The 16,819-nt window shown below is 40.5% G+C and overlaps 1 protein-coding gene and 1 long non-coding RNA gene across 2 annotated transcripts in view; both read right to left on the reverse strand.

Annotated features, from left to right (window-relative positions):
* Positions 1-8,516, reverse strand: part of LOC130090900 (uncharacterized) — a 30,746-nt gene extending 22,230 nt beyond the window's left edge. The window contains exons 1-2 of the mRNA XM_056258533.1: positions 8,418-8,516; positions 2,192-2,240 (exon numbers count right to left, since the gene is read on the reverse strand). Of these exons, the coding sequence (XP_056114508.1) occupies positions 2,192-2,240; positions 8,418-8,516 (148 nt within the window). The remainder of the gene's footprint in view (positions 1-2,191; positions 2,241-8,417) is intronic.
* Positions 8,517-9,474: 958 nt separating this feature from the next.
* On the reverse strand, positions 9,475-15,550 carry LOC130090911 (uncharacterized). Its single transcript, XR_008807744.1, has 3 exons — positions 15,340-15,550; positions 10,734-10,824; positions 9,475-9,798 (listed from the first exon to the last, which is right to left on the reverse strand). It is a non-coding gene; the product is annotated as an uncharacterized LOC130090911 (long non-coding RNA).
* Between the last annotated feature and the right edge of the window lie 1,269 nt (positions 15,551-16,819).

Raw genomic sequence — 16,819 nt, forward strand, 5'->3', positions numbered from 1 at the left:
GTAAATAATGAGCTAGAAATTAACAACTGTCTGCATAGCCACAAATCCTTTGCAATAAATTTCCACGAAAGCAACTCAAGGCTCCAGGAAAAAAGAGACAAAAACAAATTGCACATTAGTAAAGTAAATTACTGGAACAAATTCAATCCGTTACCTACAATATACGAGAGTGGTAGAAATGGCATGATTGTCTCAACTGAAAAGACATGGCTGGAGACATGATTATGGGATGAAAGTTTAATCCACTGACCTGAAGTGTGATAACGGCAATGTGTGTATTTTTCAATATTTCACTAATTAAGCCTGTTGTTGCCAAAAATAGTTAAACATTACAGTGGGCATAAACTACCATATCATTTAACTAGTTCTTGGCTTTCAATGTTTACAGGCCTTGAAAACAATACTCACTATATGATGGCGTGATTCAGTAGCCCTGACTATTTTAAACCAGATCACTCAACAACACTAACAAACATCCGCCCACATTTATTCAGGTACAGTGTACCAAACACAGAAACAATTAAGAGACGGATAACAAACAGGAAGAACATTAATCATGAATGGAGGCAAATAATAAAGTAAACATTTTATGTGATAAGCTGCCTTTTATAGCTTCGGATGAAAAAACACCTGTTGATTTTTCCGTATTGACAGATATCACTAAACATGAGTGGGGGACAGCTTTGTTTTCTATGATCCAGGTTGAATTAAGTTTACTTGCGGTGAGGACACACATTCCTCACTATTAATACAACGGTAAATCAGGAAGGGTTTCGGATGATGAATGGGATTGGCATGTGAAATGCATGGCATTCCTTTACTCTTAAGGCACTTCCTGTAAACATCCAAGTACTTCCTGTGAGGTCAGATATGCCAGGTGCATCAGTTATGAACATGTCTAACAACCATAAGGAAAAATTTGCAGCTCTGAATTTAAAATGGAAGAAGCAGAAACTTAAATGCCCATATGCAAGGTACTTAAAACACCCAAAGAGGATTAAAGGTAATTTGGTGCAATTTTAGGGAGACTTTAAACCCTTTCTAAGTCACAAATGCTCTTATGCATCTTTCTTGAGTGCATTACAACATGCCATTCATACTCTACTGGAAATTACGGTTTAGTTGCATTCTATAAACTAATTTAAATTTATGTTTACTGTGTGTTAACTGTTGCATTAATCCTCTCGGGAAAACAACTAAATCGAGTCAGGCATGTTTTAGCAGATACCAGCCATGCAAAAAAGCTGGACAGTGTTCTTCAACAAATTATCTCCAAGCTAAAATTAGGTCGGTGGAGGATAAGCACCTTCAGACTTTGCATTGGACATTACCAGACAAAGGATTACTTCACAAAGAGTGAAGGCTTCAAGTGGACCATGCTAAAATGGAAGGTGCTCCTGTTGTAAGGTCTGAAGAGGGTGCTACGGACATGCTTGCCTGGGACGGATGACCACAGAAAACAATGGCACATGGAGCCACGGTCCCAGAAATCAGAATATAAATGAGGCAAAATTCAGGTTATGAATGCTCAGTGACTCAAGCAGCCACTTCATTTTGTTTAGTATACTTACTGAATGGGTGTCAGTGGATTTTAGACTACTGCTTCTTTAGACCCTTGGAAACTGCCATTTAACAGTGGCAATAATTGTTTTATGAAAATATTTTTTAACACAAAGTATTTTGAATCATTAGTCTTGAAAGACAGAACGCCGCACTGAGCTAGTGAAGTAATGAGAAGATATTTTTGTAACAAAACCATATGGCAGGCATCTTGATTAGAACAATACTGACAACATTACAGCACATAATACGACCATCCGTCCTCAACTGCCACAGTCTCTTGGCCTCTAGCTACACTTGTATTTAATTCTCTTAGTGACTCGATTATGGGAACGTTCATTTAGGCATTGAAAACGAAGAGGGTGGGTCATAAACAGTTTAAATTGAGCTAGATTAATGTTACCAAAGTTTGTAAATACAAATACAAATGAAAACAAATATTTAAAGCAAAAAACAAAATAAATGGAATGAAATTACAATATACATCAACTTTACATCCATATAATTCATGGAAATATATATATTAAAACGTTTTACTGCTTCAAGGCTTTTTCATATCACTCACCATTCAGCATGAGAAATGAAACCCTTCCTGTTTATTGGACGAAAATTCATGCAGTACCAAATGTACCTCCGCTCAGATTTTCATCAAACCTTTTGTTCTTGCAGAGAATGGAAATCTATACACAGAGCAAAACAAATGACTCAGAATCAGCAAATCAAACAAAACAACAGAGGACCTGATAAGTCTTTCTCTGGGACACACAAAATGGACCAAAAAAAAAAAGTGCCACCAAGGATATGGAAGTGAACTGTGTTGGTCTGTTCAACTCATCTACCTATATATGAGATGTTTGAGAGAAGAAAACCATCTTTACTTCATGTGATGTTGTTTCCGGACACGCACAACTTAAACAATTCTAAGAAGGGTATCTGTTTGACTAATATCATAGCTACCCTCTTCCTCTCTCTCTCTCAGTGGGAGGGTTAATACCGAGGGGGAGGAAGCCCCCTTTTCCGTGACCCCCAGAGTCAGGGATACATAAGCAACACGAGGGACTTGGGCTCCTAATTCAAGGCAAACCGCCCTGATACAAACCGACTCTTTTTACACTCATTCTACTGGACTTCCAATTCACAAAGGGAAATTTGCACATTACGGCAGGATAACTCAGACAGAAACCTGCCCTCAATCTCAGCGGCGCTGTCACACACTTGCACACAGATATACAAACACATTCACAGCCACACACGCACGCAGCCGCGCACACACACACACACACACACAGACACACGCACGCACCGAAGAGCAAACAGTCTCTCTCCCTTTCTCTCTCTCTCACTCTCGCTCACCCACTCTCCTCTCCCTCCCATCCACACACACACACCACTACAGTATATCAGCTAGCAACTGGCAGGGAAACGGAGGGGAGAGCAGAAATGAATGTGAAGATCTTGACGCTGGTGATTGTGCTGGTGGTTTCTCTGCTGTGTTCAGCCAGTGCTGGTAAGTACGGAGCGTGACGGCTGTTGCCTCCTCGTGTTTATCTTTTTCTCTCTGCTGTTAGCCTTGGGAACGGGAATGGGCAGCTGTAGTTGATCAGTTACCCAGCATGGTTAGCCTTCTGGGGCTGGGGAGAGGAGGAAAACGGCACCTGGCTGCGCGCTGTACTGCACTGCAGAGGTTTGGCTTGTTATTGTGCCCATTTAATGAAGTTAATTGTGCCATTGGTGGATTACTTGCTGACTTTACCATGACATATGTAGGAAAATAACAGCGATGATGATGGTGATGATTCTTCCTGGTGTCATGTAACACTTGGCTTTCTAGGATTATGTACTCCTGGATGTCGTATATGTAAGGTGTTTTTCTATACGGTATTGTGGTGCATGTAATGAGGTGTTAAAAACAGCAGATGGTTGTTTAATTTGGATTTCACAAGGAAAACGCTGATATGCTCTTGGCACTTACGGTTCCTGTAGATGTTTAAAGGTGGATTTGATCCATGTCTTTTGGGCTGTGCCACATCGTAGATGGATTCTCAGTCTCTCTGGGCTGAAGCTACATAGATCAGAGTTATTGTGCTTAACCTCCATTTGATTTATTCCAAAAACAATCTGCTATTGTGCTGTTATGTAATTCTTGCTCAAACATCATGTTATCTTTCATCTACCTCCACAATAAAACCTTTTATCAAAGATGACATGCAAGTCTTAAAGCTGTGAGCTCGAGTCAGGTGACTGGTGGCCACCCTGCAGATGTGATGCAGGTAACAGGGTTGTGTTAAAAAACAACTGTGGCCCTTGTGTAAACGCTCACATCTCTCTAAAGTCCAACTGCTGGGAAGCATGTGTGTTTGAGATTGTGTGCATGTTGAAGGGTGCTGGGTAGTGGCTACTTGCCGTATCAAACGGCCCTTTACGCCCTGCGTTTCCACACACGTTTGTTACAGAGATGCTGCTATTTTGGTCTCTGCACGAGTAAATGGGAAGCAATTACCTTGCATTACGGTCAGTGTCGTTTTTCACTCTTCCTGTATGTGTGTGGAGCCTGAGCCTGATCTTTAGAAGGGCAGGCTACTAACGTGTAATCCAGGTCAGACTGCCTTGTTTGCGCTATTAGTATAGTATTATCTCCATCATGAGATGGGGGTGAGGGAGCCGCGGGGAGCCGGAGCTGCGCGCTGTCGCGGGAAGGTGTTGGAAGCGACTCGGTGTGTAGGCAGCGGGTGTGAAGCCTTTCATCTTCAGACAAACGCTTTTCCAGTACACTGGGAGTTTGCTGGAAATTGCCATCCGTCTCAACTGTACAATGGGGATGATCTGCGCACTGCTTTCTCTGAGGTTGAAAGAGGGTGGGGACGCAGAGAAGTCATGGTGCAACAGGCGACAGCGGCTTCGCCATCCGCAGGCATTGAACGTCACCCAGCAGAACGGCTGCGGCCCTGCTAATCTCGTTTGCGCATACCTCAATCTGCTCTTCTTGTAATGGGCTTCCCCTCAAGAATGGGCAAATCTTGAGCGCATTGAGCCACTCATAATTCATCCTGAAAGCAATCTGTCTTCCACTCTCAAGTCTGGTATGTAAACACTTCATATTGTGGAAACAGTTCAGCCACTCTGGGTTGTCAGTCCGAGTCCGGTATCGGCGCTTCATCTTTCAAAGTCACGGAAGCGCGGGATAAATCCTTTCAAAAATACAGTCTTGAGAGCAAACACGCACACACATACACGCACAGAAGTCCTGAGATGGTGTAATTTTAGCTGCTTGGTTTGTCCTCTTCGTCCAGGTGATGGTGTGGAGATCAGATCTCGGGCATTATCTGTTTGAAATCAGCTCTTTGGAAAAGGGCGATTTCATGCGAGCTGTCAACAACGCTATTATTCGGTATTAAACTTTGAGGTAGCATTGGAGATTGTGCGTGGGCTTGTCCTGGGTCAGCGTAAGACCCCTGCAAAACAAATATAAAGCTCATTAGGAAGTCTTCAGCCACACAATGTTTCTTTTTAGAAAAAACGGGGGACAGATCAGGATATTTTGTGAAATAACACCAGTGGCCATGTGTTAAAAGCATGCAGGAAGCATTAAATCATAATTCCATGAGTTCACTTAATGTGAAGGAGGTGTTTGCGGTTACGCACTTGATTATAGTGGCCATGGAGAGAACACAAAAAGGCAAACTTTTCCAGATGTCCAGCGATAACATGATAATAGTGTCAAAGCAGCAGGAAGGAGATGAGCAATACAGAAAGGTCATCACAGGATTATGAAGAATCATTCAGCGGTGCTTTGAGGCATGATGGATTTTTGGCAGAGTCCCTATCTCTTTCACAAGCATGCATATGCACACACATACGTGCACATGCTCACACACATACAGAGGGTCAGTGACTCAGATCTATTTTATGAGTAACCTGGATATCCTCTATGGCCTCACTGTAAGGACTGCAGTGTGATTTGTCAGAGATATGCAAATAAACTATAAAGAAGAGTTCAATGTGATGTACCAGTTTGAAAATATAAATTAATAACATCATTTACTCACCCTCCTGTCAATCCTAACTCATGTGATTTTCTTCCGATTCTGACTACAAATGAAAATGTTAGGTAGTGTTTTATCCCCATGCAATGAAACAGACAATGCTGTCAAACTACAAAAATGAACACAAAACTCCACAAAATTATCATAATAGTAATCCATATGACTTGTAAGCTGAATTTCAAGTGTTCTGAAAGCTTTATATACTTCACTTTAAATAAAAAGACTAAATGTTATGTCATTCACACAAATTCTTTTGTGCAATTGGAATATGTGCATATGTTTAATATGTGCAAATGCACCATGTTTACATAACATGAATGAGCTGCGGTGAAGAAAATTATCAGTGAATTTCAAATTTCATTTCATATGGACCTTTTTTTACAGTATATCTCTATAGTGCCTGTTGTTTTTGGAGATTAGAGCAAAGGAAAAGAGCAGTGTGAACACTTCATGTAGGAATGGCATGAAGGTGATCTATTCACTGAACAATTACTACTTTATATTAATGTACATGCTGACATTTATTTTTACATAAATAATGCCCATTCAAACAGATCAAGCAAAGGGTAATTTGCAGTTTCTGCCAACTTGTTGCACCATTTTATAAATACTTCATAAATATCTGCTCGGAGCTGTGGAAGTGGTTATTTTTCCGGCTGAGCAGAACCAATAAAACAGTGCCCTTTATAAAACAAGAGTACATTTTCTGAGCTCTATTATAACTCATGTGGTAAAGACATAGGGTAACCTTTGAGAAAAGCTCCCCAGTTGCAGTACGGTGGATGTCTTGACATGTATGATTGCTATAGGCAAGCATAATGCAATTCAGAGCACTCTGAATATATCAGATCACCTCCACCATCAGACTTGCAGAGGAGAAATCCTGAAGGGTGCTGATGGAGGAGAAAGAAAAGAAAAAAGCGATTATACAGGCTTCTGATGTGGTGAGGAACACAGCCGCTAAAATATTAAAAGGTCTTTAAAACTTCACAGCTGGTGGTCTTCCCGAATTTGCAGTTGGACAAATGCGGGGAATATAAAGGGCCCTGTGCAAAAATTGCTTCAAATGGATGCTTGCTCACTGCTCTCTCTCAGAATCACACTTCTGCATCTGGCTAGCTACATGCCTCCTGTACCCACAAGCAAGCTGACAAACCATTAGCTAGGCCCCTTCTTCTAAACATCAGAAAACATATTCCCTCAACACCCCCAAAATCTCCCTCTTTCCCCAACTTTTTAATTAAAGCCAGATATATCGAACGCCTATAGTTGCATCCACAGGGGCCCGATATTAACCTGATTTATAGCTCCCTTTTCAAATATTAAGCATTACGTTTATTGTGGTTGCTGATCAGATACGATCAGAGTGGACATTTTTATGAACAGCAAGGCAAAATGCTGTATAAATATTTCAAGTAGAGGAATAAATGTGCTTTAATTATTTTCATGCTCAATTTGAAGACCAAAAAATGAAAAACACATTTGCAGCACACAGGCCCGGTTTTGTTCGCAGTTAATGGCAGAAAAATAGCACATTGCTGTTTGTACTTCTATTGTGAGCTTTCCCAGATTATTTCAGAAGTATATCACATCAAACCATTAGCCTGATTTAAGGCTTCTGCCGTGGGTACTTCACTAAATCTGTTCAGAAACACAGAGGCGAGGCTCTTATTGCTCCGAGCAGTATGGATGTGAGAAACTGACTGGATTGTTTATGAGAAGTGTTCAAGAGTTTTTGGAACACTTTACTGATTCCCCCACTGGGACTACCCATAATTCCAAGCCTCAAGGTACAAGATATGCGTTATTATGCCTTCAATTTTATTGCACTAAATCTTATACCGCCAATAAAAACTCAAGTCTCAGTGTATTCTCTGATCTCTTTGATAGAGGGCAATGCACATTAAATGTAAATTAAGTATACATTTATTGCTTATGAAGCTAAAACCAATTCTGGTAAGTATATTGAATGTCATCCAATTTGTTGTAAAGACACGGCAGCTGATAGGAAATAGTTTTTAAAATGTCCAGAAGGAACAATTCAAAACTGAAAGATATTATGTGTCAAAGCAAATCTTATCATGCTATATAAATTCCCGTCTTTCAGTATAGAACAAATGAGGTATGCATGATAGTTTATATCATGTCTTATATCCCAAAGGAAACAAAAAGCATACTAGAGAAAAACATCATGTTGAATGAATAAGTCTTGTTTGTTAAACTAGCATGCAATTGGAACCGGATTCTGTAAATACATATACAATTCAGACAGAGAGTTTACTCAAAGATTGTGAAGCTTTACATTTAATCTTATTCTGGTTAAACACTGTGGCTAATATACCAACATACATAAACAAAAAAAGGTAAATTAACTGTCAGTAATTAAATATGGCCTGTAACTTGACTCACAACGTTACTGTGAGAACCAGGGCAAATTTTCTTAAACAAAAACACTCCATCACACAACACAAGAAGCCATTCACATCTGAGCTGTTAATCATGCTTCATCAGTCCATTCTCATCCATATGACACATATGTGTCTTTTCATGACTGATTGTTTAGTGTGATCTCAGCTGGAAATATCCCAGCATGCACCGGTTGACACTCCTTTCAGTAGCAAGGCACTGGCCCCAAAGCAAGAGAATTGAAGCTATACCATCACACATCCACTTTAAAGACAGTATGCATGCGGGCTCACAGCTGACAGCACAATAGTATGGGGTGGATGTGGTTCATTACCGATTAGAGAGCCCTTGGAAATAGACTGCCGGAGCATCCCGTAGCTAAAGAGCTAGCACTTTCTTGACGATTACCAACATGCTGAGTTTGAGCCCATCACTGCTGACGAGAATATTCGGGTCTCGATCGCCCTTGCTGCCCGCCTCAGAGGTAAATCCTCTTTGAGACGGCATGCTGCTTTACCCTGGAAGCCAATTCAGAAGAAATTGCACTTAAGATGCTTTGCTTGATCGGCTCTCTTGATTTTCTTGTACTTAAATGTCCAACCTGCAGTAACCTCTACCCAGTGATTCACCTCTACCAGTCTAAAGTGCTGGTGCAAGAGCTTGAGCAAGTCTTAATCAGCCTTCTCCCCTTTTTTCCCGTCTTTTCTCTTTCTCTCAACACATCATTAGCAGTCAAGGCAGCAGCCGTAGCGCTTTGAACCTGCAGCTCTCTGATCATTCGGAACCGGGCCATTTCTAACCACATTATTATAGCTTAGCGCTAATTTGGGTCATGTGTAGTTTGCTTGCAAGGCTGCACACCATCTGAGGGTGTCAGAAACGATCAGAGAAAAGAGCAGTGACAAGAAGCTTCAGCCACTTTTATCAGAGCGCTGCTCTTATTTTCAGTAATGGAGCTCAAAGTGGAGGTGTGGGAAAGTCTGTGAACTTTTCATGCGATTTTGTTCCTCTGCGGAGTTGCAGAACACAATGCAGGCCTTCATTTTCTCCTGCAAGCCGCGTGCTATCACAGCAGCACAATGCTGAATATCAAACAGCCCCCGATGTGATGAAATACAACGACTGGCCTGGGAAAGGGTTAAGCAATCTTACTGCCTACCTCCACCTATTAATGGACCTGTGCTGAAATTTGTAAACTGGGAAACCTGATCCATTCCAGCTGACAATGTCATTTCTCTTGCTCCTCAGTGAGTGCCTTTCACAGCGGCTGCCATGGAAACGTGGTTTGAGAGTACGTTAGAGACTGGTACCAGTTTATGCCAAGGCCCTGTACTACTGGTAGGCATGCGATAAGCAGAGCCGCGACTCCAGGCTTCAAAAGGCCAGGCTGCTGATTTAAGACGCCGCTCGGGGAGTCTTACTGGCTTCTTTAACATCATTTCCATATCAGAAGTAGTATATTTAGTGAGATAATAGCACACTGTTAGGAAATTTAGTGCAACAGGGTCTTATTTATGAGCTAGGCAAGTGATTCAGACTGGGGTTTCATGCTAATTAACGTGTCTCATTCTAAGCATAATGCTCATGATCAAGTGTGACTAGCTAAAGGATAGTCTTAGCGGGCATCAAATTGTCATGCCTGCGTGTGTGGCGGGGAAAAAAAGCAGCTAAGTGTGGAGATATCTCTCTCTCTTATTTCATTGAATGAATGTCCTCTGAGACACTAGGGATCACGCCTCTGACGTCACCGTCAGCCATGGTTACACCCCCATGGGACTCCACGCCTCTTCTTGCACATATGCAAGGCAAAACAAAGTACCAACAGTCATTCACAAAATGCTTTTGGAAATTTTTGGCCTCACACACAACAAAAACGCTGCACCTTTCTGTGTGTAATGTGCAACCGAGCATCAATTAATGAGTTTACATGATGACAACTATCAGAAATAAGCTTATTATAAAAACAGATAATAGAAGAAAAATTGTAATCATTTGTTTTTTTTCTCTGGTTTCTCTGAAACATAGACAGATATGCATACAAGATGTGCATGCATTGCGTAAGCCACCAGGACACAGAACAGAGAGGCTAATTGGCCTAACAGAAAAAAATTCTGACCAGCCTGATCTCATTAGTATTTATAGGTATTTGTACGTCATGTTTGCACATATATTATTGTATGTTTGGCCATTTCTGTAAATATTAACAAACATCTAAAGTGCTCTAAATGTATTTACATATACACAGCTTAAAACCATTATGAATACTTTATATTATAAATTTGTACAGACACATTTTACATTTTTATTTAAAATATATTTGGTATATCATATTTCACTGATTAAAAACAATAAAATCTACTTATTACTTCCATGAATTCAATATTCTATTAACCTAAAAAATAAAGAATAATATTTACGTTTCACTGTTTTCACTGTATGCATGTCTTCTAACACCACACTTTATCTAGCCATACCCATATAAATCACAGATCATACATGACCTTACACATTGTCTGCTTATTAAGTGTAAGATGCACGAAAGCACACTCAATGTCATCTAAAGGCCTGATAACTTTTTACATTTGAAGTACAGTATAAACAGGATCTGTTTAGACATGCTCTAATTCTTTAGATAGAGCCACACACAAAACCTCATTAGCTTCAGGCTGCTATTAAAAACAAAAGATAAGAAAATACACAAACCTCCATAACATTTTGTGTCACCTTTGACTTATGATGTGGCTGCGTTGCCGGTCTCCATTATGCATGTTTGTGGAGACGCCCTTACAAGAGCTGTTATGACTGCAGTCTCAAGCTGTGGAGAGAGTGAAAGGCTGGATGTCAGACAAACACCTAGACACCGCTGCATCCATGTCTCCACAATAAATAGATGGGGTACGTCAAGCAGAATATTCTGTAAGCAATGACAAACAAATCAATGCTCCTATATAACGTTGTGCAAACAAAACTAACCAAGCAAGACGGTTTTGATTTCACATTGATTGGTCGTTGAATTTGGTTGATTTAGGATGGGACGTGGTGGAGGTGCTAGAAGGGCAAATGTATAAGCAGAGATAATGCATGTAGTACAACCAGCCATAAATAAGTGTTGCCCTCTCCTCACCTGGTTCTGCTTTGCGTGTAAGTAGATCTAATCTCTCACTTCCTGGAGTAGTGAGTAAAAGATTAGATCCATCTGGTGCCCCGAGTTTAAAAGGTCTTCCTACTAGCCTAAACTTTATATCTATTGGAAGCCTCGGCTCTTTGTTTTTCGTGTTGTGTGTTTGCACAGGGAGTATATTGTAAATTTAGGCCAGTCAGAGAAATTCGGTGAACTATTCATCAGATTGAGCTCGGCCCTTTATAAACGTTGCCTAGCCTGGGCCTCTCTCTCCCTGTCAGGAAAGTGCTGGGTGATGGATAACTCTCTCGGCTAAGAGGCAGCCCTGGGATTTACAGGGACACACTATCAGACACAAGGTGTCCAGCGGAGGCGAGGCACGGCGAGGCAGTCGTGTTAAAAAGTCAACATAATGGATGAACCTAAGGAGTGTGGTACTAGAGGATGAGATGGCAACGATCTGGCTATTTATCATTAGCCTGGATGAATTTGACCAATCTGAACACTTCCTGTCAAGCCACCATCTCCGTGTGAGCAAGCTGTGGTGACTTCAGCATTTTAGTGTGCCAGAATTCCCACTTTTTTAAACTCGATCAAACGCCTCCCATGAAATGAAAATTTCAGCATAGGCACGGCCTAAAACTTCAAAAACATAACTATACAATTCACTGCAGTTTTCAGCACTAGTGGCAGTAAAACGGCAACAACTTTTATTCCTTTTCACACAAATTATGATTACAGGGACAAATTATCAATTAATAAAGTTTTTTTTTGTGCGTGTGGCTCATTGTACAATTATGTACCATAATGCATGATTTGTAAACTAGTACATTTTGACATCTGCATCACATAACGAGCTCCTGATGCAGTAAACGTGCTTGGTAGCTCACCTGGTATAGCACTGCACTCAAGTACAAGTCACAACACTTACTAAAAGAAATCAAAGACTTGTAGAAGTATGGCATGGTTAATTTAGCAAATGCGTTTTCATCTCACATATGCTTTTGCTCAGACTGTCAGTTACAGTAGGTTTAGGGCAGCGTTTAATGTAGGTGGTACATTATTTTAAAATTGTGAATACGTGCCGCAATACGTACAACAACCAAAATACCAGTAATATAATTACGTGCCACATTCAGAGAAACCACATTTTTTACCATACAATGAATGTCAATGTTGATTTGGAGGTCCAGACGTCCAAATCAACACTGGACCTGAATGAATTTCATTGTGTGGACAATTTTTTTTTAAAAAAATTAAAAACTGAGACAGGTCTTTCTTGTGTTCCACAGAAAAATTAAGTGATACAAATTTGAAACGACACGAGGATGAGTAAATGATTACAGATTTAATGTATTTTTGGTTGAACTTTCACTTTAAGAGTTTGCCGTCTTCGGATAAGACTGCTGGTATCATGAGAAGCATCAAGTGGAATATTACTTCCTGACTTGCTTGTCATTAGGTGGTGAACCTGGAAGAAATTATGTTGGTGAGAAGGCCCACTATCAGCGCCATCAGATCTAATGCAATAAGGGGGCTAGAGCGTTCTCATCCCTGAGTGGGTCTGGTAAACAAGCAGCAAGTTAGAGAAAGATCCCATCAGCATATGCCATCTATTATAGTATATCCACGGTTATTGCTCCTGTCACTTTGTATTCGCCACGAAGCGTGGAAAGATACGACCCGCAGAGTCACACAAGGAGCTATGCAGATAAAGAAGAAGCCAAGAGTCGTAAAACAGACAATGGAGTGATTCTGAGTGCTTAAAATAGACCTCCCTCTTCATCAATCCAATGCATGTCTTGAGTTGATTCATAAATGCTGTTCTTATTAAAACCAGAGATAATTTTTAACAGCATTCTTCTTGTTTGCCTGGGATGACAATTTTCTGAGCGATTTGCTCCCCTCAAAGCTAAGCGGGCAGCAAACGCTGCCTGTCAGATGGTGATGGAAGGAAACATCTAAATTGTGTCATTATGGAGAGGTTCATGACAGGCGCTGATAGTAGAGCTGCGGCGCCGGCGATGTGCTGCGTTCAGCTCAGCCAGGTGTAATTACAGCCACTTCTGCCTGCCTGGCCGAAAAACATTGCGTTTTTGCCCCCTCAGAGACATTTCAAGACTATTCCTCACGCTGTAGAGAACAATATATTGGGTTGAGTGATTATGGTACTGAAAAAGCAAAAAGACTTCTGGCCTGTTTCTCACAGCTGATCCTGAGTGTTTTAAAGGACCAATCGGGTGGGGGAAATTTCTGATCACATGGAGACTTTTTAAATGTTAAACCCCTTAGATTAGAAAGAAATGACTTGAATGCAGACAGAATGTGTAAACTTGCTTCATTCATTTGTGGAGAAATAACAGGAGGTTAATGCTCGGATTAGCAGGCCTGGTGGATAGATGGGTTTTAGCGTGGTTTCCTTTTTCCATGAGATGTTGAAGTATGCAATGAAGTCGTTCTGTGGGGCAAATGAATTAGTCCACTGTTCGCCGAATAAGTCCGCTGTGAATGTGTCAGCTAAAGGCGATTAGTTTGTAAATGTAATTTGAGCTGTCAGGAATTTAAAAAATATAGTTTGAGGATATTTAACTCATAAGCAGACTTACGGGCAACGTGTTTGGCCTCACGTCGTCCAGTCACTACATGTACTAACCGTCAAAGATTTAAGTAATTTCAAGGCTGTATGATTACCAACTCAAATCGTATGCCGTTAGCTGCTTGATCCTCTCTGTGAAAAAAACCCCCAGACTGTTATAAAGAGAAAACAGCTGTTAGCTATTAGTTATTAATTTGCGTTTTCCTGTTGAAAAATCCATATTAAGCTAATAGATGTGTTTTGCTTGGACCTTGTTTCTACCTGGTCCAAGCAGGTTTCTAGCTTCTCTACCAGCTGCTCGAAGTTGGTCTATTAGCCTGGACTAGCTAAAAAAAGCTAGAAACCGGCTACCAAGGTTCCAAAACAAGAATATGTCTAGAAGGTCTAAAATTGAGCTCAATCTTACACTAACTTTTTTGTTTAATTTACAAGAATTGTTTGTACTATGATATTTAAAAAAATAAACATCTGCTCCCTGTTGTCTTCTTAATTTAGGTTGTCTGTCACTCCGCAGGGAGATGTTGGGAATGTCTTGACCCAACGAGAATAATCTCATTCAAGTTCTTGCTGGGAAAGGTTAATAGGATTCTCTGTTTACTCTGTAGGATAGGCATTTGTTGAGCTCTCACTGAAAGATTCCTTTTTTAAGACATTTCTGGCAGCGTAGACAAACATAGACAAAAAAGGCAGAAAGACGTATGCATAAAGGGGAGATGAATTTGGAAGATTTTGGTGAATTATCTTCATGAGCTTCAGCGGAAAGAGGATAGTATGGCATGTGTATATATGGAATGAAGGATTGGAGAGCAGTGGACTGAAACGGGAAACATAACTGATGATTGACCAAGTGTGTTTTGACTGTTTTCCCATTCATCCCCTTCAATAATGTAGAAAAAAAAGACGGGACTCACTGATTCTTGCTTCTGTCATTAGGAAGACTAGGAACTTTCCATGGAAAGACATCCAATACCTATGATGAACTCAAACAAAACACCCTTAGAAAGCCAATTCAGGACTTGAATGGGAGATCACTGACATCAGATAGTGCTGCACAGATCAAGGTCTCCCCAAAACCTCCCAGAATGTTTGCTCTCCCCGGAGGACTTGTTTGATTTTTCTAAAGAGGTTAGAGGTTAGAGACGCACTGATGTGCATCAAGCTGTGGATATGAGACGGTTTAAAGGATCTACTCGCACTTATTGAGAGATGACTGGAAACATCTGAGCACACTAACAAGCGAGCAGCGTAGTGCACAGACGGACAGACAAATATAAGTTCAGGACATGCGTCTCTCCATTGTTCTTGAGACAGATACTCCTCGTATGATGTGATAAGTTCAAAGATGTGCATGTAAACAGTGTACGTGACAGTGCTGAAGGACTTTCTGGTAGTTTTTTTGCAGCAATAAATTATGCTAATAAAGTTTCTTAACAGTGAAATTTTTAATATGTAACTCTGGCTCTGCAAATGTTGTGATTTTGGGGCGGGGCTAAGTCTTTATCCAACCACTGGAAAAAAGGTTGTTTGTTTTTTGCAATTCAGTTTAACCAAAGTGACCAAGATACTTTGATCCATTTGATCATTTTATGTTGGGTTTCAGAATTCACATGTACCTTTTCTGTCCACAGGTCCAATGGCCTCCACCGAGCATAGCAAAGAGCTGGAGGAGGTGGGCAGCATGAGGACTCCTTTACGGCAGAATACCGCTCGAGCCGGCCGGAGCCAAAGACCCTCTGGCTGGAGGAGGAGACGCCCTCGACCCCGTCTCTCCCATAAGGGGCCCATGCCATTTTAGAGCAAGGTCAGTTTGACATTACTGTACCAATGCAATAGCCTGAAAGCAACAATAAGCACAGAACAGAATATGAGTAACCAATAAGAGGGGAAAAAACAATCTAATTTTCATCTATAAATGGAGCAGTTCTGATAGGCCTTGAGGGAAGCACCTGTTTCAATCATCGAGTGCGATGCATACTGAGGAAGGTTGGAAATGCAGGAGAATAACATGAAAAAACGGAGACTGTGATTGACAGAAACCGGCTCGCTCATTCACTTCTTTCATGAATTATAGATTACTGCTGGCACAGAAAAACTGCATGTCTTTATGAGATTACCGGACTTTGGACTGCCAGCTTCTGTGGTCCCAATCTTCTCCAGCAGATCTACAAAACCCATACAGAGTGGAATATAATCCAATGTAAATGTTGTATTATATCTGAGTCAACATGTTTCCGTTATCCTAATAATGCCAATTAAATTCCCTATCCAAAGATAATACTCCAGAATCTCGTCTGAACCGCTACAGCTATTGTTTTCCACATAAAAATGATATTTAACTTAACGTCTAGATAAACAATTCCTTCGGCAACAAATTTTTTTACGTTTAATAAAAGTTTTTTTCCCTTCTTACAAAGAGAAATTTTCAGTGTAGCACCAAAGCCTATATTTTAATGTGGCCTTTATTAAGGAAACATTCAAGTTACAACGTCAATAAATAAAAGAGAACTGTATCTGACAGATGTTATCACCACGTTTATGTTTTATTACTTACAGGCTTCGTGCTGAAATACTGACCCAGAGTGGTTTTTATTAACAAAAAAAGATGCAAACATTTTTTGTGGATGGCAGAGATATATTCAAGAACTCATTCACAGCTTTTTTACATAGTCCACAGAGTAAGGTGACTAAACAGGGTACAATGACCCCACAGGAGTTCACAATACAAGCCTGCAGAGCCTTGCCATAAATTAACTTTATATAGGACCAGAGTCTATGGAGAAGGACAAGTCAGCTCTTTATGGCAGTTAATCGTCTTTAAAAGCTGAGAGATGAAGGCAATAAAAAGTGAGAAATCCCAAACCCTCAAATCCTCCTACAGCAAATTAAAAAAAGTTCAACTTGGTAAACAATTACTATTCATTTGCTTCATTTATCTAGGGGAAACAATCTAAATGTTTAAATGACACAAAGAGCAAGGCCTATGTATGTACTCCCATCCCGACCAATAAAATGCACAGATTCTTTGAGTGATTTAGGCAGTCGATACTTGTTTTGATCTACAGAATACTGGCAGCACAATGAGGGGAACTGCAG

Source organism: Rhinichthys klamathensis, unplaced genomic scaffold, assembly GCF_029890125.1.
Source record: "Rhinichthys klamathensis goyatoka isolate OS25496 unplaced genomic scaffold, OSU_Roscu_1.1 h1tg000153l_1, whole genome shotgun sequence".
Lineage (NCBI taxonomy): Eukaryota > Metazoa > Chordata > Actinopteri > Cypriniformes > Leuciscidae > Rhinichthys > Rhinichthys klamathensis.